Source organism: Takifugu flavidus, chromosome 6, assembly GCF_003711565.1.
Source record: "Takifugu flavidus isolate HTHZ2018 chromosome 6, ASM371156v2, whole genome shotgun sequence".
Lineage (NCBI taxonomy): Eukaryota > Metazoa > Chordata > Actinopteri > Tetraodontiformes > Tetraodontidae > Takifugu > Takifugu flavidus.
The window spans coordinates 10,561,479-10,578,592 of NC_079525.1; the positions used below are offsets into that span (position 1 = coordinate 10,561,479).

The following is a 17,114-nucleotide window of genomic DNA, read 5'->3' on the forward strand; positions in this document are numbered from 1 at the left end:
ACATTTCTACTGTACCTATGAGCATTAGCTTTTATTTTGTTCACCCAAATGATACTATACAGAGCCTATACAAATCGTACTATCTCTTTTGATCTAGCACTTGAAGTCATATTAGCACTTTTTACAAATAGATTTATTCTTCAGGGTAATGAATGTCTAACTATCATTAGGAGTGTTCATTGAATGTATTAATGAAGGTACATATGGAATCCACCCACCAATGTGCAATAACCAATAACTTCTGGAATAGGTATATTTTCGCAACACCAACGAGTCAGTTATTACCCACGAGAGCCAGCAGGGGGCGGACGTTTGCCGATCTGTCATGCGCTCCAAAGTTTGTCCCCGTGACCACATCCTGTATGGAAGGAACTTTTCATCACCGCTGCAAATCCATGAGCAGATCATGGCTTTCTCCTGGGTAAGACGGGGCCTTTGGGTTCTCATCGCGGCCTTAATCTGCGTGTCGGCAGAGAGAGGTCCGGAGAGTCGGTCCGGTTTGATCCTGGAGCTCCAAGCGGCCCTGAATGAGTTGGTCGAAGACGGAAAGGGTTACTTGGGCAAGTTGGCCGGAAAGCAAACCGTACTGTCGGTGTCCAAGGTGAGTTATGGCAGGATTACAGAATTGTACACTTACATAAACGACTGGAAACAAGCCTTTAAGTTTGTGTTAATTTTTTTCATTCATATTTTTCCATGTATAAAGACTGAGTTCCATAAAGTAGAAACAATTTAACACAAGCTGTTCAAAAGGGGCAACTATGGACGCACCTTTATGTGGACCTGAAAACATATTTCGTACATAACTCTTTGTTTGGAGTTATTCCTACTTGTTTAATTTCTTTCATTAAAGCCTCATTAATATGTTGATATTTGCGAAAGGAAGTCAAGTGACCTGCACTCCTCCCCAGGCCTTCTCTCTGGTTCTGGCTTCTGTGGCAGAAAATGTGGCTGCAGGTCTAAATGTTCTTCTCCAGTATGTTTCACATTTCCTCCAGACTGCTGGGATTCAAGGTAGCTTCCATTCAACCCTCCCTCCCTCACATCCAACCATCTCTCTCTCTGTAATATGTTACCTATCTTTTCTTATTTCCACAGTGGACATTCCCATCCATGAAGTCACCCCCGAAGGTCTGGTCTTTGTCACCCAGTGGGTGCTGACTGCTCTCATCGGTTATTGGATGCTCTCGCTCGCGTTTCACCTGGTGACCAAGACTCTGAGACAGGCCTTCTGGCTTCTGAAAGTCAGTGCAGCTTTAGCCTGTTTTGTCTACATCCTGAGTGACCGCAGCGTGGCTACAGAGACCATAGCCATCCGAATGGGCGTTCTGGTGCTGGTCTGTTTCCTGTTGGGTGTTGGACCCTCAGGGGGCACAAATGTGACTGATAAGACATCTCAGTTGGAGGAGCAGGTGATGATCCTGGAGAACCGGCTGAGAGAGATGGAGAGGTGGAGAAGGAGAGATGAGTAACGCTGATCAGGCAGCTGCTGCTTGTTTTACATGTCTGCGGTATTTTTTGTTGTGATGATTTGATCGATTTTCTTTTACCAAAATAAATTCTCAGTGAGATGACTTCTTTTTTCTGTGTTTGGACTAATGGTTTAGCTTCTGCTAAAAACCTTCATAGATGATGTCTTGACTTCCACTGCTAACTTTTCCATTCCTCGCCAGTACCACAGTCTGGTTTGGGAACTGCTCTAAGATTTTGGAGCCTCTGGACCAAAACCACCAGGTTTGGGTAGTTTTTAACCCATCAAACACTATAATGCACATCAGGCTGGACGCTATCGATGGTCAAATCACCAGAAAATTCAGCATCAGAAGTTTAGCAAAAGAAAATCCAGTGATGCAATCCAAACAGTGATGCATTTTGGAAATGCATCATGTGGCCAATGAGGTAAAAATATGGTTTGGGGTTTATTTTGGCTACAATTAGGTGTTTGGAGAACAAAGGAACATCAGGGGTTGTTCAAAAGCCATCTCCATTATGTAACTTTATTCATGTACTGACATCAGGCAACTACACACTACAGTACAAAGGCAATGTTGTACAATATTAATATGTTGGAGCACGTCTCTTCCACATTCTCCTCGATGATATGACGGATCTATTGCACAAAGGTCAAAATAAAACAACTTATTTGCTGATTATCTGAGAGAGAGTGGTGAGATGAGAAGGCACTCACTGGGATGTCAGAATTGAGAACATCCGCTCGACTTTCCGATGGCAGTTGACAGCTTATTGTTCCAAACTAGCAACTGTAAACAACTGTTTTATTCCATTTACAGGTTGAGGATGACCCCTTGGCATCTCCCATATAAAGAAAGTAAAAACAGTAGTTGTGTTTTTCTGTATGAAAATTCTGCTGATTAAATACATTTTAAAAAATGCTACTTGCTGTTTTAATCTTGACCCTTCGCGAACACCGTATGTTTGGTTAAAATGTCAAATGATGGTCATTTACAAGACCACATCTGTTGAAGGTAACTGGAGGTTATAAAAGCTGGTTAACATACTTTTAACGGCTTCAAAAAGTTTCCCAGCTCTATGCAGAGGCAGGCACTGTAACAGTAACAGAGGTATTGATCAGGCTCGTAAGTAACTCTGGCATCACCAAGAGAGAGCTCAGACTTCATAAAAGGAAATCAGCAAAGTCAGACAACCAGTAAGACAAACATTCTCAACCTTTACGGTTGTCTCAATGGAGACAATACAGGTCAGATAGAATTGGTAATCCAAGACACGTTGATATTTGTCCACTACCAACAGAAAAAGTTGGACGTTTACTCCAGGTTTGGACCGATTATGAGCTGGAAACGATACAGCGCAATCATGCATATTATGAGTCTCCATCCCAAAGCCGAGAGTGAACAGGCTTGAGAGTTGGTGGTGGACCAGTGGTGCAAATGGACAAAAAACTTTTAAAACAATCATTCTAAAACACCCTACAAATACACAGTAGCAACAGGAACAAACCAGATCAGCTATGTTGACCTTGTAGACGCCCATAAACATGGTTTTGTTAGTTAGCAGTGAGAGTTAAGTGAGGCATTCTCTTTAACTCATTGGGCTGGGGTGGGGTGGGGTGGGGTTGGGTGGAGGGGGGGGGTGGTGTATTTATATTTGTATAGTTACGAGTCTTTTTTTAGAACATACCGACTAAAACATAACTAGCATTCATTCCCTTTGAAAGGTTGTTTTACATTTACATTTAAACGTGACTCTGAGTGGAAGAAGAGGGCATACAGGCGGGGGGCACAGTAACAGTGACAACAAACTCTTGTCAGCTTCCCTACAGGAAGTTGGTGGAGGTCTTCTCTCCATCGATCTCAAACTTGCAAGCACTGGCGGAAGGGTTGGTGAACGAGTGCTGCTCCGGGGCCAAGGAGGGATCTTTTTCCTGCAGACAGACAATCCAGTTATTTGGAACCCAAATTATCTCTGAGGATGAGAAGTGAGGATGCTGGATTATACTTTGGAAATGGTTATTGGCCTGACAAAGAAGTGCTCCTAACAGGTTCATTGGGGCAAATAGTGAAATATGAAACGGAGAAATAAGGAAGAAATTAGAAAGAAAGCGAGGAAGGCGGGTTTTAATACCTGTGCAGTTGAAGTCAGCAAAGTGTCGGTAGGCGAGGAAGCTTTGTTCTCCATTTTGATCTCTTCTCCGGCCTGATCAGTGTTTGGTGGTGGAGCAGAGCTGTACATGGCCGGAGCAGCCACGTAGCCCTGTTCATTCACAGGAAATCAGAGAGTCACCAACTTTTCAGAGAGGAGAACCACAGACCTGCTCTATGCAGATGCATAGGATGCTAACAGTCCCCCACCCCCACTTGGTAGGCCAGACAATAATCTGGTTGACTTTCGGCTCCTGCTAGTTATATTTGGAGGAGCACAACTATTTATAGGTGGACGTGGACGATAAGCTGAAATGGGCCAAAAACACTGATTCCCCCTACATGACGGGTGAGCGCTCATGTCCATTGACATCTGCCGGACAATGTTGAGGATGTTTTATGGGTTTGTGGTGGCCATTGCCATGCTTAGTGCTGGCATGCGTCAGGGCAGCAGAATGAGGGTGGATGCTATGTTGCAGGAGGGGAAGAAAAGAAGGACAATATTGGACGACTCTTGACGTCCTCTGCAGGACATGCTGGCCCACTGCAGCCAGAGACTCGTACCACAACGTTCTACCACAGAGCACCAAAGGAGAAGGTTAAAGGTCCCCTAATTCTCTCTTTTTCTGCCACATAGAATTTAACAATACCATTGGAACTGCAGGTCCAGGGGGGTACTGGCCCGGAGGTGGGCCGTTCCACTGTGGAGACGGCATCATCGTTGGATTGGTAGGAGGATAAATAGGATTCTGAGGTGGGTAGGCTGGATTCATGCCCTGAAAAAAAGATATTTCTTCCTTAATAAAAGAGAATGTATAAAAATAACATAGAAGTTAATGCTTTGGTGCCTCATTCACACAGCTTTGACCAATACTAACTGGGGCTGGTGGGGGTCCATTCCACTGTACTGGTCCAGTGTTTGTAGGGGGAGATGAACTGTAGGACCCTGTGAAGGAAAACAAAGAGACAGATCAGATGTGGAAAATCCCACAATGACACAATCTCTTAGGTTGTTACGCACCATGCCGGGACCATGGTGATACATCTGAAAACACAGCAGACACAACAAGCATTACAATACAGGTAGGAATCATATGGACCCTGTGGTGGAGTCAACGGCAAGGGTTCTTACATCTCCTGGTTGTCCAGGGGTGTTGAAGGGAGGACAAGGCCCAGCGGGACCACTGGGGACATAAGTGTGAGCTGGAGAAGGAGAAGTCTGACGAGGAGAAGTAAAAGACACAAAGGAATTTATAGATGAAGACCGTCTAAGGACAAGCAATAACATCCGATATCCTGAGCGCATGGCCGGTCTACCTGCAGTGTGGCAGCGGTGGTGGCCTTCTTCTTGAAGATCTTCTTTCGGCAGCAGCAACAGATTCCAGCTGGAATGCCCAGCAGGAGGAGAAGACCCAGAAGTGGGTTTCCCGCTGAGTAGTCATGGCGATCTGCGGTCAAAGACAGACGCGTGCTTGCATCAGAGTAAAACTGTGGCCTCCTCGTCAATCATCAGAAGGTTTTAGGTGCTCTGAGTGTGACCGACCTGTGATGTCCATCCTTGTGACAGACACAACCCGAAATCTTTGGTCTCTCAGAGTATAGTGCCCCTCGTCGGAGTAGTTGACATTCCTGATCTCAATGTTCGCCTTGTGGGTCAAAACCCGGTCCCAGTAGTTTGCCAGGTCCTGCGACACGCGAGCACCGCTATGCACCTGCGGAATCAATGGATGCAAATACATTTAACATATCATTTATAACCTCAACATTCATATCTGCCCCACCGATCACCCCTCCTCTCACCAGTGTGACGTTGCCATACTCCCCAGAGAAGGAGAGGTCAGCATCGGCCACTTCAATGCCTTCGAGCGAGATGTAGAGACTCTCTCCAGCTACGCATTTCACATAGTTACGTCTGGCTGTTGGGGACACAGCAAACCTCCCTCACGTCACATTTTTTCAGCATTTTACTGAATAATACATTTTTTCAAACAGACACCAGTGTTTTGGGGCCCCTGGTCAAGGGTTTTCTTGTGGGAACTTCAGGGTTCACCTACTCACTCAGTGAGTAAAGGTCCTGTCATCCGGATGCTCTAAAAACACTCAAATCAAACCTGAGCTCATTTGCGGTTGCCTCGGCAACTCCCAAACATCTGGGAAACCGGGGGGGGGGGGGGGGGATTACTGACTTCCCCATCACATTTTCCCTCATTCAGTGGCACATTTCAGAGAATAAATATACCCAAAAATCCCCACATGGTTCCGTCGTAACAACTGTGCTCAGATGTCACTGTTGGATTTCAGATCTGACATATTAGATTTTCTTCATTTGCTTGAGTTTTTCCAAGACACCGAGCCGGCGGTTGTTTGTTAAAAGTGAACTGTTGTCACACCTCATATACATCTGTGCATCATATACAGACACAGAACACAGAAGAGGTTTTTCTTTCCACGAACAGCTATGGAAACTCACGTGTGACGGCCACTCTGACGGTGGAGATCTCTTTGTTCCAGAAGTCGTTCAGAGTATATGTCCCCTCGTCCTTATATGTCACCTAAGGAAGCATACAGACGCCGAGAAATCCAATCAAAAGTTGACCTCTGCACCATCACATAACATCTGTACCTTGTCGATGTACCAGCGTCGGTCACTTCCTGTCCCAGACACCCTTCCTTTGCTTGCCCTTTAGAAAAACAGGAATAAGGATCATCGGAAACAGCAAAACCGGTGGAATAACCCATTTTAGGCTCCTTCCAGATCCCCACCTCAGTCCGCCACTCCTCCAGTATAGGCTGGTACTCCCAGGATCGCTGGCAGGAGTAAACTCAAGCTTCTCTGCACTTTTTGGCAGATAGATTTTCAGCTGGCGACCATGAACCAGACGCTCATGGAGATCACGGACAGCATAAGACTCTGTGACCGGAAATATCAAATATTAACATATGCAAAGGTGGTCTTTGTGGTCACACAGATCAGGTTGATATTTGTGGTTTTACAGATAAACATATAACACAGCTGGATGAGATGAAGGCAAGGCCAACACTGGATTATTTATATAATACAGTTTATACACAAGCCAGGTCAGGTCTGACTTTCAGCTGAGCAATGCATAGATTTTGATACTCACCCACACTGTGGGTGACAGCTCCCACAAGGAAGATCACGCTCCATATCATCTGCATAGGAACCAGAGGTTATTTGGATCAATGATGCCCTTACTGACTGCTTTTGTTTAAATAAAAATTAATTGCATTTACACTCCCCAAGCACATGGTGAGACAAAATAACCAAAGTGGCTTGATGCTTTCCTGGATTTTTTTGTGGTAGCTCAGTCTGTGGGAGGGCTGGGAGAGGAGCCGGAGGGTTTACAGGTCCAAACAAATGGAAAGGAGAGGGACAAGGTGCATCTCCAGTCATAAAAAATAGGTCTTTGGATGGAAAAGGGGCTTTTATGAAATATTATGTGTTTTATATACCGGTACCTGTATATGTTTTGGGGGTTTTAATACCAAGTGGGATGGGCAGAAGGGGTAAAAAGAACATTAGTAAGCCATTGGAACTGAGTTGTGACTATTGATTTGCAAGCCCTGAATGGATCTCTTGACTTGAAAGTCATTTTGGTGACTTGTGACTTATGATTCCTTCTCTCCATTAACTCATTCACTGACTCGCGGGCAGCTAACCGCAAAGAGAAGACACCATGAGACTCCTGCGTAACTACATTTATACAAATATATCAAGATAATCTCTCTAATAAAGCAACAGCTGTGTTTGTAGGAGACTAGGCTGAGAGTCAGAGGGTTTCTGGTTTAAGTCCCAGTTGGAATTAGGCTTGTCTGGAGCTGTCTGCCCAAATGTCCTTGATTGCATGTATGGTCTTGTATGGTCATGTATAATGCAACAAAAATGAGTCACATTAAGCACTATAGGAGCCAGTCCTCTCAAATTAATATTCAGACTAATTTAATTGGGCAAACGTTTCAAAGAGAAAATTGCAATTTTGGAATTTGTTTTGCAATCACGACCAAAAAACTAAAAATCCCGACAGCCCGTGAAGGCGTCTGCGTGCCTGCAGGCCTGCGGAGGGCGTTCCCTCTCCTGACAACATACATATAAATGTAACAAAGGGAGGCGCCAGGCAACCATTCCATCAGTAATTTCTGAAGGAAAAAAAAACAAAATGGCACAGATCCTTACGACTTTAATTGTGAGGCGCAGCAAAAAAAAAAAAAGTGTTTTGACGCAAGCTTACTCTATAATAAACTCGGTTTAGAATAGAAGGGTAGAAAATAGCAACAACAGCCATTACACAGGGCGCGACCACCACCGTGTGCCCCTCAACCACGCAACGTGATCAACCGTCCATATGGAGCCGCGTTGTACCTTATCGGGCACAGAATCTATTCCCCCAATTTAAACACAAATACATGCATCATTCTAATATGTCCAGTATGTCCTGTTGAATATTTGAGCTGCACGTTAAACACCTGGGTCTAATTAAACCGAGTCACTGGAAAATCCTTAGTTAAACTACATGGAAAAGAATCAAAAGGGTTTGTGTAGAGGTCTTACTCACCTTGCAATGCAGATAGTGTGAATTTGGAGTTGACACCGGTTTTCAGTGGGTGTTGCTGAGAAATGTAGAAGACAACCGCTGTAACCGGTCGGCGGTCAGGATGCACTGTTGCTTTCACGGACTGTCGGAAACATTCCCACAAGAGTCAGTCTGGTCTGGTTGGCGTTATCGTGGTACAAGGGTCTACAAACTGTTCTTTATGTCATTGCTGCTGCTGTTGGATTTCTCTCAAGTTAACAACGACAGATAAGAGTTTGAGGAGGAAGAGTAGCACTTTTCACTCAGAGAGGGGATTTATATATTATAAATTATAATGCCCTCCACCACCTGGCACACTGTTGGCAGGGTATTGGCAGACAGGAGATGTGGCTGCTGTTGGCACAATACTCAAAGAATAAAGAGGAGAAAGTAGTAAGTGGAAGTAAGTGTAACAGTTGTAGTAAGTGGTGCATTCTACGGTCAGTGCAAGACACCATCTGAAACAGTCAGCAAACCCCAACACTCAACATCCTAGTTTCAAGGTAAATTGTCTATCTAGTGGAACAGAAACCTGCCTGGATCGCGAGCAGCGTGTTTACTTCCCAGAAGAAATGGCCTTTATTCAGGAGTAACTTTTGCCAATCATGATCTCAGAGAACACGCATTTTTGCTTCAGTATGTTTTAATTGGTTGTAAAAAGCAGATTTGACAAATTCGAAAAGGAAAAGTCAATGTATAATAATAATAATAATAATAAAATTAGCCCAAATTAGTTAATGATATCCTGTAGTAAAAGCTCATGAGGAGCCAGAGAGCTGTAAAGGCTGTGGGAGGGGTGAGAGGTTTACTGTCTTAATCTGTTCTTAGAGGATAGAGGCTTAGTGGGACATCAGGTTAGGTTGACCACACATGTTATTGTCTCACAGTTGAACCTCTCGGCATTTGTCAGTCATCACAATTCTTTTGACTTTTAACAAATGTTCTGACACCAGAGTTGCTGGATTCTTGGTAAAAACTCTTTAAGCTACCTGAGCAAGATGAAGGACCGCCTGGCGCAGTTAAAAGAGGTAGGCTCCTGTCCGTTCTCCGTGATGCACTAGATTCTCTCTAATATTATGTCCAAACACTGTTAATTGCTAAAACTACCAGCTGCTACTCCGGTACTAACAATTGTTACCTCTTGGACTATATTCTGGATTGTGGAGGACATGTTCAACAGAAGCAAACATTTTTAGATTGTTAAATGTTAGATTAGAAATCTATGAGGGGGAACATTTCCAGGCTGGGAGAGATGAATAAATGGATGCAGAGTTTTTAAAATAAATGATTTGTTTTATACAATCATAGCAACTTAATACAAATTATGACACAAACTAAACACAAAGATGATCCAGTCCATACCACTGACACCATTTACACAAAGCTTGAGCGAGTACGCAGGACTAATCATGCTAAATAAGATTAATTCAGGTGTGTAGCGAGCAGTGGACTCGCTGACTAGATTAATTGACAGGAAATTGTTTACAGATATATTTAGTCTGGAGTGACCATCTGCCAGCTTAAAATGACATTTATTCACAATATATTAAAATGACAAATATTTATATTGAGAATCATGTCATTTGTGACAAAAGGAAATGTGTGTGTGTGTGCGTGTGTGTGTGCGCGCGCGTGTGTTATTGATCTCTGTGATCAACAGAAAAGTGATGCTGGAGGAGATGATGTTGAAATTCCCGTCGAAAATGAAGCTTTTATGGATGATTTCTTTGCTCAGGTATGGAACTTTATCGTAAATGTTTGAATTTCTAATAGATAATTAAATTGCGCACTTGCTGGTGTGTTGTGTGTGTGTGTGTGTGTGTGTTGCAGGCTGAAGACATTCGCACTAGCATCGATAAGATTGATGAGAGTATCACAGAGATCAAGAAACTCTACTCCATTATACTGTCGGCCCCCACATCGGACCAGAGTTCGTTTCTGAAAAATAACTCGAAAATTGAATTAATTTTTATATTTATGGTGTGCATCATCATCATCATAATTCAATGTGCAAAGGGCACCAGCTTAAATTAGATAATAATTAAAGATTAATAAATAAAGTTAGATTTTAATAACATGCAAGTCAAGCGTACATTTCTATGTGTTCTGCATGTCTAGTGGACGCATGGCAATATATGTGAATTTAAATATAGTGTATTTATTTTTACACAGATATAAACACGTGTGTGCTTTATGATTCGCTCTTATTCAGAAGTGCATGATGACGTCGAAGCTACGACCAACGAGATCAAGAAGGCCGCCAACAACGCCAGGAACAAGCTCAAGAGTCAGGCGGCTTCTGCTTTTCCTTACATTTGATTTCATCTTTGACAGAACACAAAATCAGTCAGGATGGGAAAAAAAATACTCAATGCTTAAAAGAAGATAAAATAAATAAATAAATCTGAGTGTCATAAATAATCAGGTTTGTTGTCATTTTCATGCACTGCAGGTATTGAGCGTCAGTTAGAGTCCAATACAGATGAGAGAGCATCAGCTGACCTTCGGATACGTAAATCACAGGTCAGGCATCTATCTATCTATCTATCTATCTATCTATCTATCTATCTATCTATCTATCTATATCTATCTATCTATCTATCTATCTATCATCTATCTATCTATCTATCTATCTACCTACCTACCTACCTACCTACCTACCTACCTACCTACCTACCTACCTACCTACTCCCATCATGCACTTCACCTACCTACCTACTCCCATCATGCACTTCACCTTATCTATTTTAAGTAACATGCATGTGTGGGGTGAGCAGGGGCGTGCACATGCATGTGTGCCTGCGCCTGCTTGGAGTTGCCTCTGTAGAAGAGTTTAGAAGAAGTGTACAGACTGATGCTGATCACTACACAGACAGAATCATGAGCTGGAGCCCCTCCAGAATGTGGGACCGGAGATGTTGGAATCTGGTGGAACTGGTGGAGGAGGTGGTGCCATTCTGCTGTGGCTGTGCATTGTTCCTTTACATGCTCCCGAGGCTCCCGAGGCAAAGAACAAAAAAAATCAGTCGTTGAATGAAGCAAGCACTGGTTGTTGTTTTTTATTCAAGGCCAAAGACAAAGGGAAAGGTTGGATTTCCAGGGAGTAAAAGGCACTGTGACACCCAGCACCCAGAGTTCATGTGCTCTTTGTGGTTCAGTTTCCTCCGTCATCACACATCACACAGGCTAGGTTGGCCTACAGGTCTTTGTTGCAATTAACAGTTGGTTCTCAATCGACTCACCTGGTTAAATAAAGGTTAGATAAAATAAAAGATGCTGCTGGGACAAATAACACTTGTTCTGGTGCCTTTGGAGGTCTCTGCTTCCAATGATTTGATTTTATTCACTAGTTGCTTTTCATCGGCACCGATGACATTTTTTGGTTTTTCCATGATGTCATCAAACACTGCAGTTAACCTGGCATGACTCAGTTAGCCCGCCCACCCAGAAGCTGTGTGATTGACAGGTCCTGGCTGACAGAGTACCAATGGGATGTGCCGATGGGCCGCGCCAAATGACCACTCAGCCAAACAGCTGGACCTAACACCAGCACCTAACTGCTTGTACAAAGTCTTCAGACTTCAATCTGAACATCTGAACAGCAAACAAGAAGACATTTTGGCAAAGATATCCTTGGCTGGTGACCTCACCCATCCACACTCCCTGCAAATGTGGCCCTAGTTAAAGGGGCTTTCCAACATTATAACATTTGGAGTTGAAAGTGATGAGAGCAAATGTCCTACGTTGCCATTGGCACCATATTCAGTGGTTATTTTTAAAGTCTCTTCCAAGTTTTATAAAATGAGACGTGTGTCCTGTGTTAAACAGCACGCCATCCTGGCCAAGAAGTTTGTGGAGGTGATGACAAAATACAACGAGGCTCAAATGGACTTCCGAGAAAAGAGCAAAGGACGAATCGCCCGGCAGCTGGAGATTAGTGAGTCATATAGTAAACAAAAAGTTTCATTTGGAGCCAATTTCAGACATGTGTTTTGGTGCCACACAAACATTCTGAGGCTGACTGTTCTCCACATTTCCATTTGAATTAAAAGAGATATAATCTATAACTACATTGTGCACTGTTGGGTCTCATGGTATTACTTGGTGCTGAATGTTCTTCTCTTCTAAGCTGGAAAAGCAACGACTGACGACGAGCTTGAGGAGATGCTGGAGGGAGGAAATGCGGCTGTTTTTACTGCTGGGGTAAGAATGTACAGCGACGGCCTGCGTCTCCTCTTAAAACACACACACACACACACCGGTTTGTCCTTTGAAGTTGTGAGGACCAGCAAAAATGTCCTCACTATGATAGTAGAATGCCTTTTTGGGACTCAATATGCAGCAAGTACAAGAACACAAACACATGACATTTTTTGGTATGAGGGAGTGGAAGAAGAGGAAGAATTGTTATTTAATGCTTTCGTGATAATTAGTTTCCTCCAGTTTGTTTCTGTTGAGAATTGTCTTTATCTTGTTATGTGTTTCACCATATGTTTCTGTCTTCTCTTAGAAGTTAGGCAAGGTAGACTCATTGGTAAATGTAATAAAAACAGAGACATTCCATTTGCAGGATTGTTGTTTGTTCTATTGTTATCTCAGGAGCCAGTCAGGCAGGGGGTGTCAAACACTCATTGTAAATGCGACATCAGGGGGGTTGATGATGATCACATTTGCATGAAGAATCAAATGTCAGCATGCATTTAACAATGTGCCAAACAGAAACCAACTCAATTTTTCTATTAATCATATCAAGTGTGTGTAGATAAACGCAACTAAACGTGGCCCACAGACATAAGCTAGAGCTCAGGCATCCTCGAGGGCTCATATTCTGCGTTTCTTTTGCAGATCATGGACTCCAAAATTAACCAACAAGCTCTGAATGAGATCGAAGCACGTCATAAAGACATCATGAGACTGGAAAGCAGCATCAAAGAACTCCACGACATGTTTGTTGATATCGCCATGCTGGTTGAGAACCAGGTAATAATTTAGATTAGTACAAGCAGCATCATGAGAAGTTGGTTGATTGGATTGGAAATACTGTACAGTAAAACACCATTTATAGGATTATAGTCACATTTGAAAAAGAAAAACATGGTGATTGATTTCCCACTGGTAATTACTCCACTCTTCAGACTTCCATTTTACAATAATAACATTAAATCAACATTGCAATTAATAAATACATCAGGATCAGAAGAATGAAGAAATGGAAATAGACATTGTTATTAGTGAGAAAAGGCTGGAGGTTGGTGTTTGTCAAATGCTCCAGTTTAGAGCTCAACTGGATTGTTTGTTGCCCCTCTCTGGCTTCTTGGATTGATTCTTATTCTTTTTCTTCAATGTGCACAACAATCTCTGTTTAGCAGCTTGATTTGACTTTTTACATTTCTAAACCTTAAAATTCAATACTATTTTAGAAAATCTTTCTACTCTAATGATAGTAATATGAAGGTGCTTGTTTACAGTTTTGTTTACACATTACCTGAATCTAGAATTACATTATTTTTCCTATTTTTCTAGCGTGTTCATTTCATTGCGACAAACATCCGTTGTCTTGTCTGTCCTCGTGTCCTGCAGGGAAGCATGATAGACAGGATTGAGAGCAACATGGACCAGTCGGTGGGTTTTGTCGAAAGGGCTGTGGCCGACACCAAAAAGGCAGCCAAATTCCAGCAGGAGGCACGAAGGGTAAGTTAAGGAGGTTTGTTATTAAAATGTTTATTGTAGAAGAAATACTAGTTCCCTCTGATGGTTATCTGGCAGCCATTCAGCCCTTTCTAACATCCAAGATCTAACATGATGGTTCTGTGTCCTTTCTCATCCTATCCCTTAGAAACAAATGATGATCTTCTGCTGTTGTGTGATCTTGGCTCTCATCCTCGGCTCATTTGTCTACAGCTTCTTTAAATAGAACATGATTGAACAGTAAAGCAAAGAGTGAGAATTGCTGCAAGGGATGCCACCATTGCACCTCTCAATATATATAAAGCCTAAAAATGTTTACTGTGAAAATGTCATTGCAGCATCCAGGGAGAAGCACAGCTCAACACTGGATATTTGAGCTTTTGTTTTGAGGGGACATTTTATAATGTGTTCCCAGAGATAGATCATATTCTTGGGCAAAGTTATAAATAGATACATTGGATGATAAAACTAGTGTTAAATAAAATGAGGTTTTTTTTGTTTTCTTTGTTGTTTTCTTGGTGTGAATGACACTTGGTCCAGTGCTTTGTATCTTGGTAGGTGTGTACTGTATGTGTAGGGTTTTTTTGGGTTTTTTTTGTGAGAATTGTGGTCATCAGTGCGTGCAAACCAGAAATAACTACAACTATAAAGCCAGTAAAATCATTTTATTTTATTCTGTTATCATGTTGGCATTATGTCTGTTTCTACACAATAAAAGAGTACATTATTTCGATTATTTTCCATTATTTCGGTACAATTTACACAGTTCACATGTAGATATTGTATTTATACTGTACATATAGATGCACAAATTCCTACATTTACACACAAGCATGCTTAAACATGCTTAAACATATAATTTATACTTTAATAGAACAGTTTTAAGGCTTATTTTCAGTTGAGTTTTGTAGAGCAGAAGCCAGTATTAACAGTATATTTGCCACAGGGGTTAAAGTGGGCAAACCGGTAAGAATACAAACAAAGATATGGACTATTTGGATTTAATCATTTACAATAGACAATTTATTGAATATGAGTACCGAATACAGCTGTATGATGCATTTGTTGCTGTTGTTGAACATTCAATTTTACGTGCTGTGCTCTGATGACCTTTGAACCCTGACTGAAACAAACTACCAGTCAAAGGCAAAAATATCCCTGAGTAAGCATGTTGGAATGGGGACATGGTGGTGTAGAGTTACGGTACTATTTGTAGACAACAGCTATTAAAGTGTTTAAGATGTTTCTGTTTATTAGCATGTAACAGCTGGATTATGATCTGATTGATGTTCTGGAATACTTTGAATATAATGAGTGAAGAAATCTCTAAAGGCTGAGTCTAAGTAGTGGAGACTAGGTAGTCTGCTTATGGCATGGCTGACATTTCAAGGGATAATTTCTTTAAATTTAGCTACAGAAATACCTCACAAACATCTGCTGTGTATTAATTAATTATTGTAATGTAAATAAATGCGTTACCTCGCTTTTTTAGGATTATATTGTTACAAACTGCCGTTTGACAATGGGTTTTTGAGTATATAGCACCTGAGCATAAAAAATGTAAGTGATTAAAGTAAACAAAATCGGATCAATAATAATAATAATAATAATAATAATAATAATAACGCCTGGGAGAGTCTCTTGTCAGAAGGAGATTCAACTCACACCTCCCGGAGAAGATGATGGTGTGCTGCTGACCTCAACCCAGGATGTTGTGGATCGTTGGAAGGAATACTTCGAGGACCTCCTCAATCCCACCAACACGCCTTCCAGTGAGGAAGTAGGGCCTGGGGACCTGGGGATAGGCTCTCATATCTCGGGGCTGAAGTTGCCGAGGTAGTCAAAAAACTCCTCGGTGGCAAGGCCCCGGGGGTGGATGAGATCCGCCCAGAGTTCCTTAAGGCTCTGGATGTTGTAGGGCAGTCGTGGTTGACTCGACTCTGCAACATCGCTTGGACATCGGGGGCAGTGCCGCTGGATTGGCAGACCGGGGTGGTAGTCCCTCTTTTTAAGAAGGGGGACCGGAGGGTGTGTTCCAACTATAGGGCGATCACACTCCTCAGCCTCCCTGGTAAGGTCTATTCAGGGGTACTGGAGAGGAGGGTCCGCCGGATAGTCGAACCTCGGATTCAGGAGGAGCAATTTCTAGGTACAGTCATGGTGTTGACGGGGTCCGGTTTGGTGACCTCAGGATCGGGTCTCTGCTTTTTGCAGATGATGTGGTGCTGTTGGCGTCATTGGCCCGTGACCTCCAACTATCACTGGATCGGTTCCCCGCCGCATGTGAAGCGGCTGGGATGAAAATCAGCACCTCCAAATCCGAGGCCATGGTTCTCAACCGGAAAAAGGCGGAGTGCCTTCTCCGGGTCAAGGAGGAGATCCTGCCCCAAGTGGAGGAGTTCAAGTACCTCGGGGTCTTGTTCACAAGTGAGGGAAGAATGGAGCAGGAGGTCGACAGGCGGATCGGTGCGGACGCCGTACCGGTCCGTAGTGGTGAAGAGAGAGCTGAGCTGAAAGGCGAAGCTCTCAATTTACCGGTCGATCTTCATTCCTACCCTCACCTATGGTCATGAGCTTTGGGCAATAACCGAAAGAACAAGATCACGGGTACAAGCGGCCGAAATGAGCTTCCTCCGTAGGGTGGCTGGGCTCTCCCTTAGAGATAGGGTGAGAAGCTCTGCCATCCGGGAGGAGCTCGGAGTAGAGCCGCTGCTCCTCCGCGTTGAGAGGAGCCAGATGAAGTGGCTTGGGCATCTAGTTAGGATGCCCCCTGGACGCCTCCCTGGTGAGGTGTTCAGGGCATGTCCCTCCGGTAGGAGACCCCCGGGAAGACTCAGGACACGTTGGAGAGAATATGTCTCTCGACTGGCCTGGGAACGCCTGGGGATCCCTCCGGATGAGCTGGAAGAGGTAGCTGGGGAGAGGGAAGTCTGGGCTCCTCTTCTTAGGCTGCTACCCCCGTGACCCGACCCCAGATAAGTGGTAGAGGATGGATGGATAATAATAATAATAATAATAATAATAATAATAATAATAATAATAATAATAATAATAATAATAATGTATGGGACGCACGCCGCCTCTTGCTTGCCATATTGAATACTGAAACGACCGGAGCGCTTTTGACAGTCAATCCCCTTGACCAATCATCGGGAGCGTTTTAGGACTCACCAACCAATCAGCATCGACTTCCTCACTGCGTACGTCCATTTAT

At 43.1% G+C, this 17,114-nt stretch overlaps 3 protein-coding genes across 5 annotated transcripts; 2 read left to right on the forward strand and 1 right to left on the reverse strand.

The window, feature by feature from the left end:
* Nucleotides 1–310: 310 nt before the first annotated feature.
* On the forward strand, nucleotides 311–1,574 carry tmem109 (transmembrane protein 109). The gene is made up of 3 exons (XM_057034994.1): nucleotides 311–601; nucleotides 912–1,014; nucleotides 1,099–1,574. The coding sequence occupies exons 1-3, from the start codon at nucleotides 326–328 to the stop codon at nucleotides 1,470–1,472; spliced, it is 753 nt and encodes a 250-aa protein (XP_056890974.1). The 5' UTR covers nucleotides 311–325; the 3' UTR covers nucleotides 1,473–1,574.
* A 1,688-nt stretch (nucleotides 1,575–3,262) lies between these two features.
* On the reverse strand, nucleotides 3,263–8,339 carry wu:fc21g02 (uncharacterized). Of its 3 annotated transcripts, none has more exons than XR_008950906.1 (13): nucleotides 8,195–8,339; nucleotides 6,746–6,794; nucleotides 6,384–6,531; nucleotides 6,244–6,301; nucleotides 6,091–6,172; nucleotides 5,421–5,536; nucleotides 5,164–5,332; nucleotides 4,938–5,068; nucleotides 4,753–4,839; nucleotides 4,642–4,665; nucleotides 4,499–4,566; nucleotides 4,271–4,396; nucleotides 3,263–3,403 (listed from the first exon to the last, which is right to left on the reverse strand). XR_008950906.1 is itself a non-coding variant. In XM_057034992.1 (12 exons), exons 2-12 carry the CDS (start codon nucleotides 6,792–6,794, stop codon nucleotides 4,390–4,392), a joined length of 939 nt encoding a protein of 312 aa, XP_056890972.1. In that variant the 5' UTR covers nucleotides 8,195–8,339; the 3' UTR covers nucleotides 4,270–4,389. The 3 variants fall into 3 exon arrangements, 1 of the variants encoding a protein (XP_056890972.1); XR_008950905.1 differs by lacking the exon at nucleotides 3,263–3,403 and adding an exon at nucleotides 3,603–3,732; XM_057034992.1 differs by lacking the exon at nucleotides 3,263–3,403 and having other exon boundaries at nucleotides 4,270–4,396.
* Nucleotides 8,340–8,821: 482 nt separating this feature from the next.
* Nucleotides 8,822–14,633, forward strand: stx3a (syntaxin 3a). Its single transcript, XM_057034993.1, has 10 exons — nucleotides 8,822–9,240; nucleotides 9,873–9,947; nucleotides 10,043–10,142; nucleotides 10,425–10,499; nucleotides 10,665–10,735; nucleotides 12,041–12,149; nucleotides 12,342–12,415; nucleotides 13,058–13,192; nucleotides 13,793–13,903; nucleotides 14,049–14,633. Exons 1-10 carry the CDS (start codon nucleotides 9,211–9,213, stop codon nucleotides 14,124–14,126), a joined length of 858 nt encoding a protein of 285 aa, XP_056890973.1. The 5' UTR covers nucleotides 8,822–9,210; the 3' UTR covers nucleotides 14,127–14,633.
* Nucleotides 14,634–17,114: the final 2,481 nt, after the last annotated feature.

Coding starts and splice junctions, on each gene's coding strand:
- tmem109 (XM_057034994.1), top strand. CDS start 326: ATGCGCTCCAAAGTTTGTCCCCGTGACCACATCCTGTATGGAAGGAAC. Junction 602..911: donor CCGTACTGTCGGTGTCCAAG/GTGAGTTATGGC, acceptor ACTCCTCCCCAG/GCCTTCTCTCTGGTTCTGGC. Junction 1,015..1,098: donor CCAGACTGCTGGGATTCAAG/GTAGCTTCCATT, acceptor TTATTTCCACAG/TGGACATTCCCATCCATGAA.
- wu:fc21g02 (XM_057034992.1), bottom strand. CDS start 6,794: ATGATATGGAGCGTGATCTTCCTTGTGGGAGCTGTCACCCACAGTGTG. Junction 5,333..5,420: donor AGTATGGCAACGTCACACTG/GTGAGAGGAGGG, acceptor TTGATTCCGCAG/GTGCATAGCGGTGCTCGCGT. Junction 4,567..4,641: donor ATCACCATGGTCCCGGCATG/GTGCGTAACAAC, acceptor TTTCCTTCACAG/GGTCCTACAGTTCATCTCCC.
- stx3a (XM_057034993.1), top strand. CDS start 9,211: ATGAAGGACCGCCTGGCGCAGTTAAAAGAG. Junction 12,150..12,341: donor CGCCCGGCAGCTGGAGATTA/GTGAGTCATATA, acceptor TTCTCTTCTAAG/CTGGAAAAGCAACGACTGAC. Junction 13,904..14,048: donor TCCAGCAGGAGGCACGAAGG/GTAAGTTAAGGA, acceptor CCTATCCCTTAG/AAACAAATGATGATCTTCTG.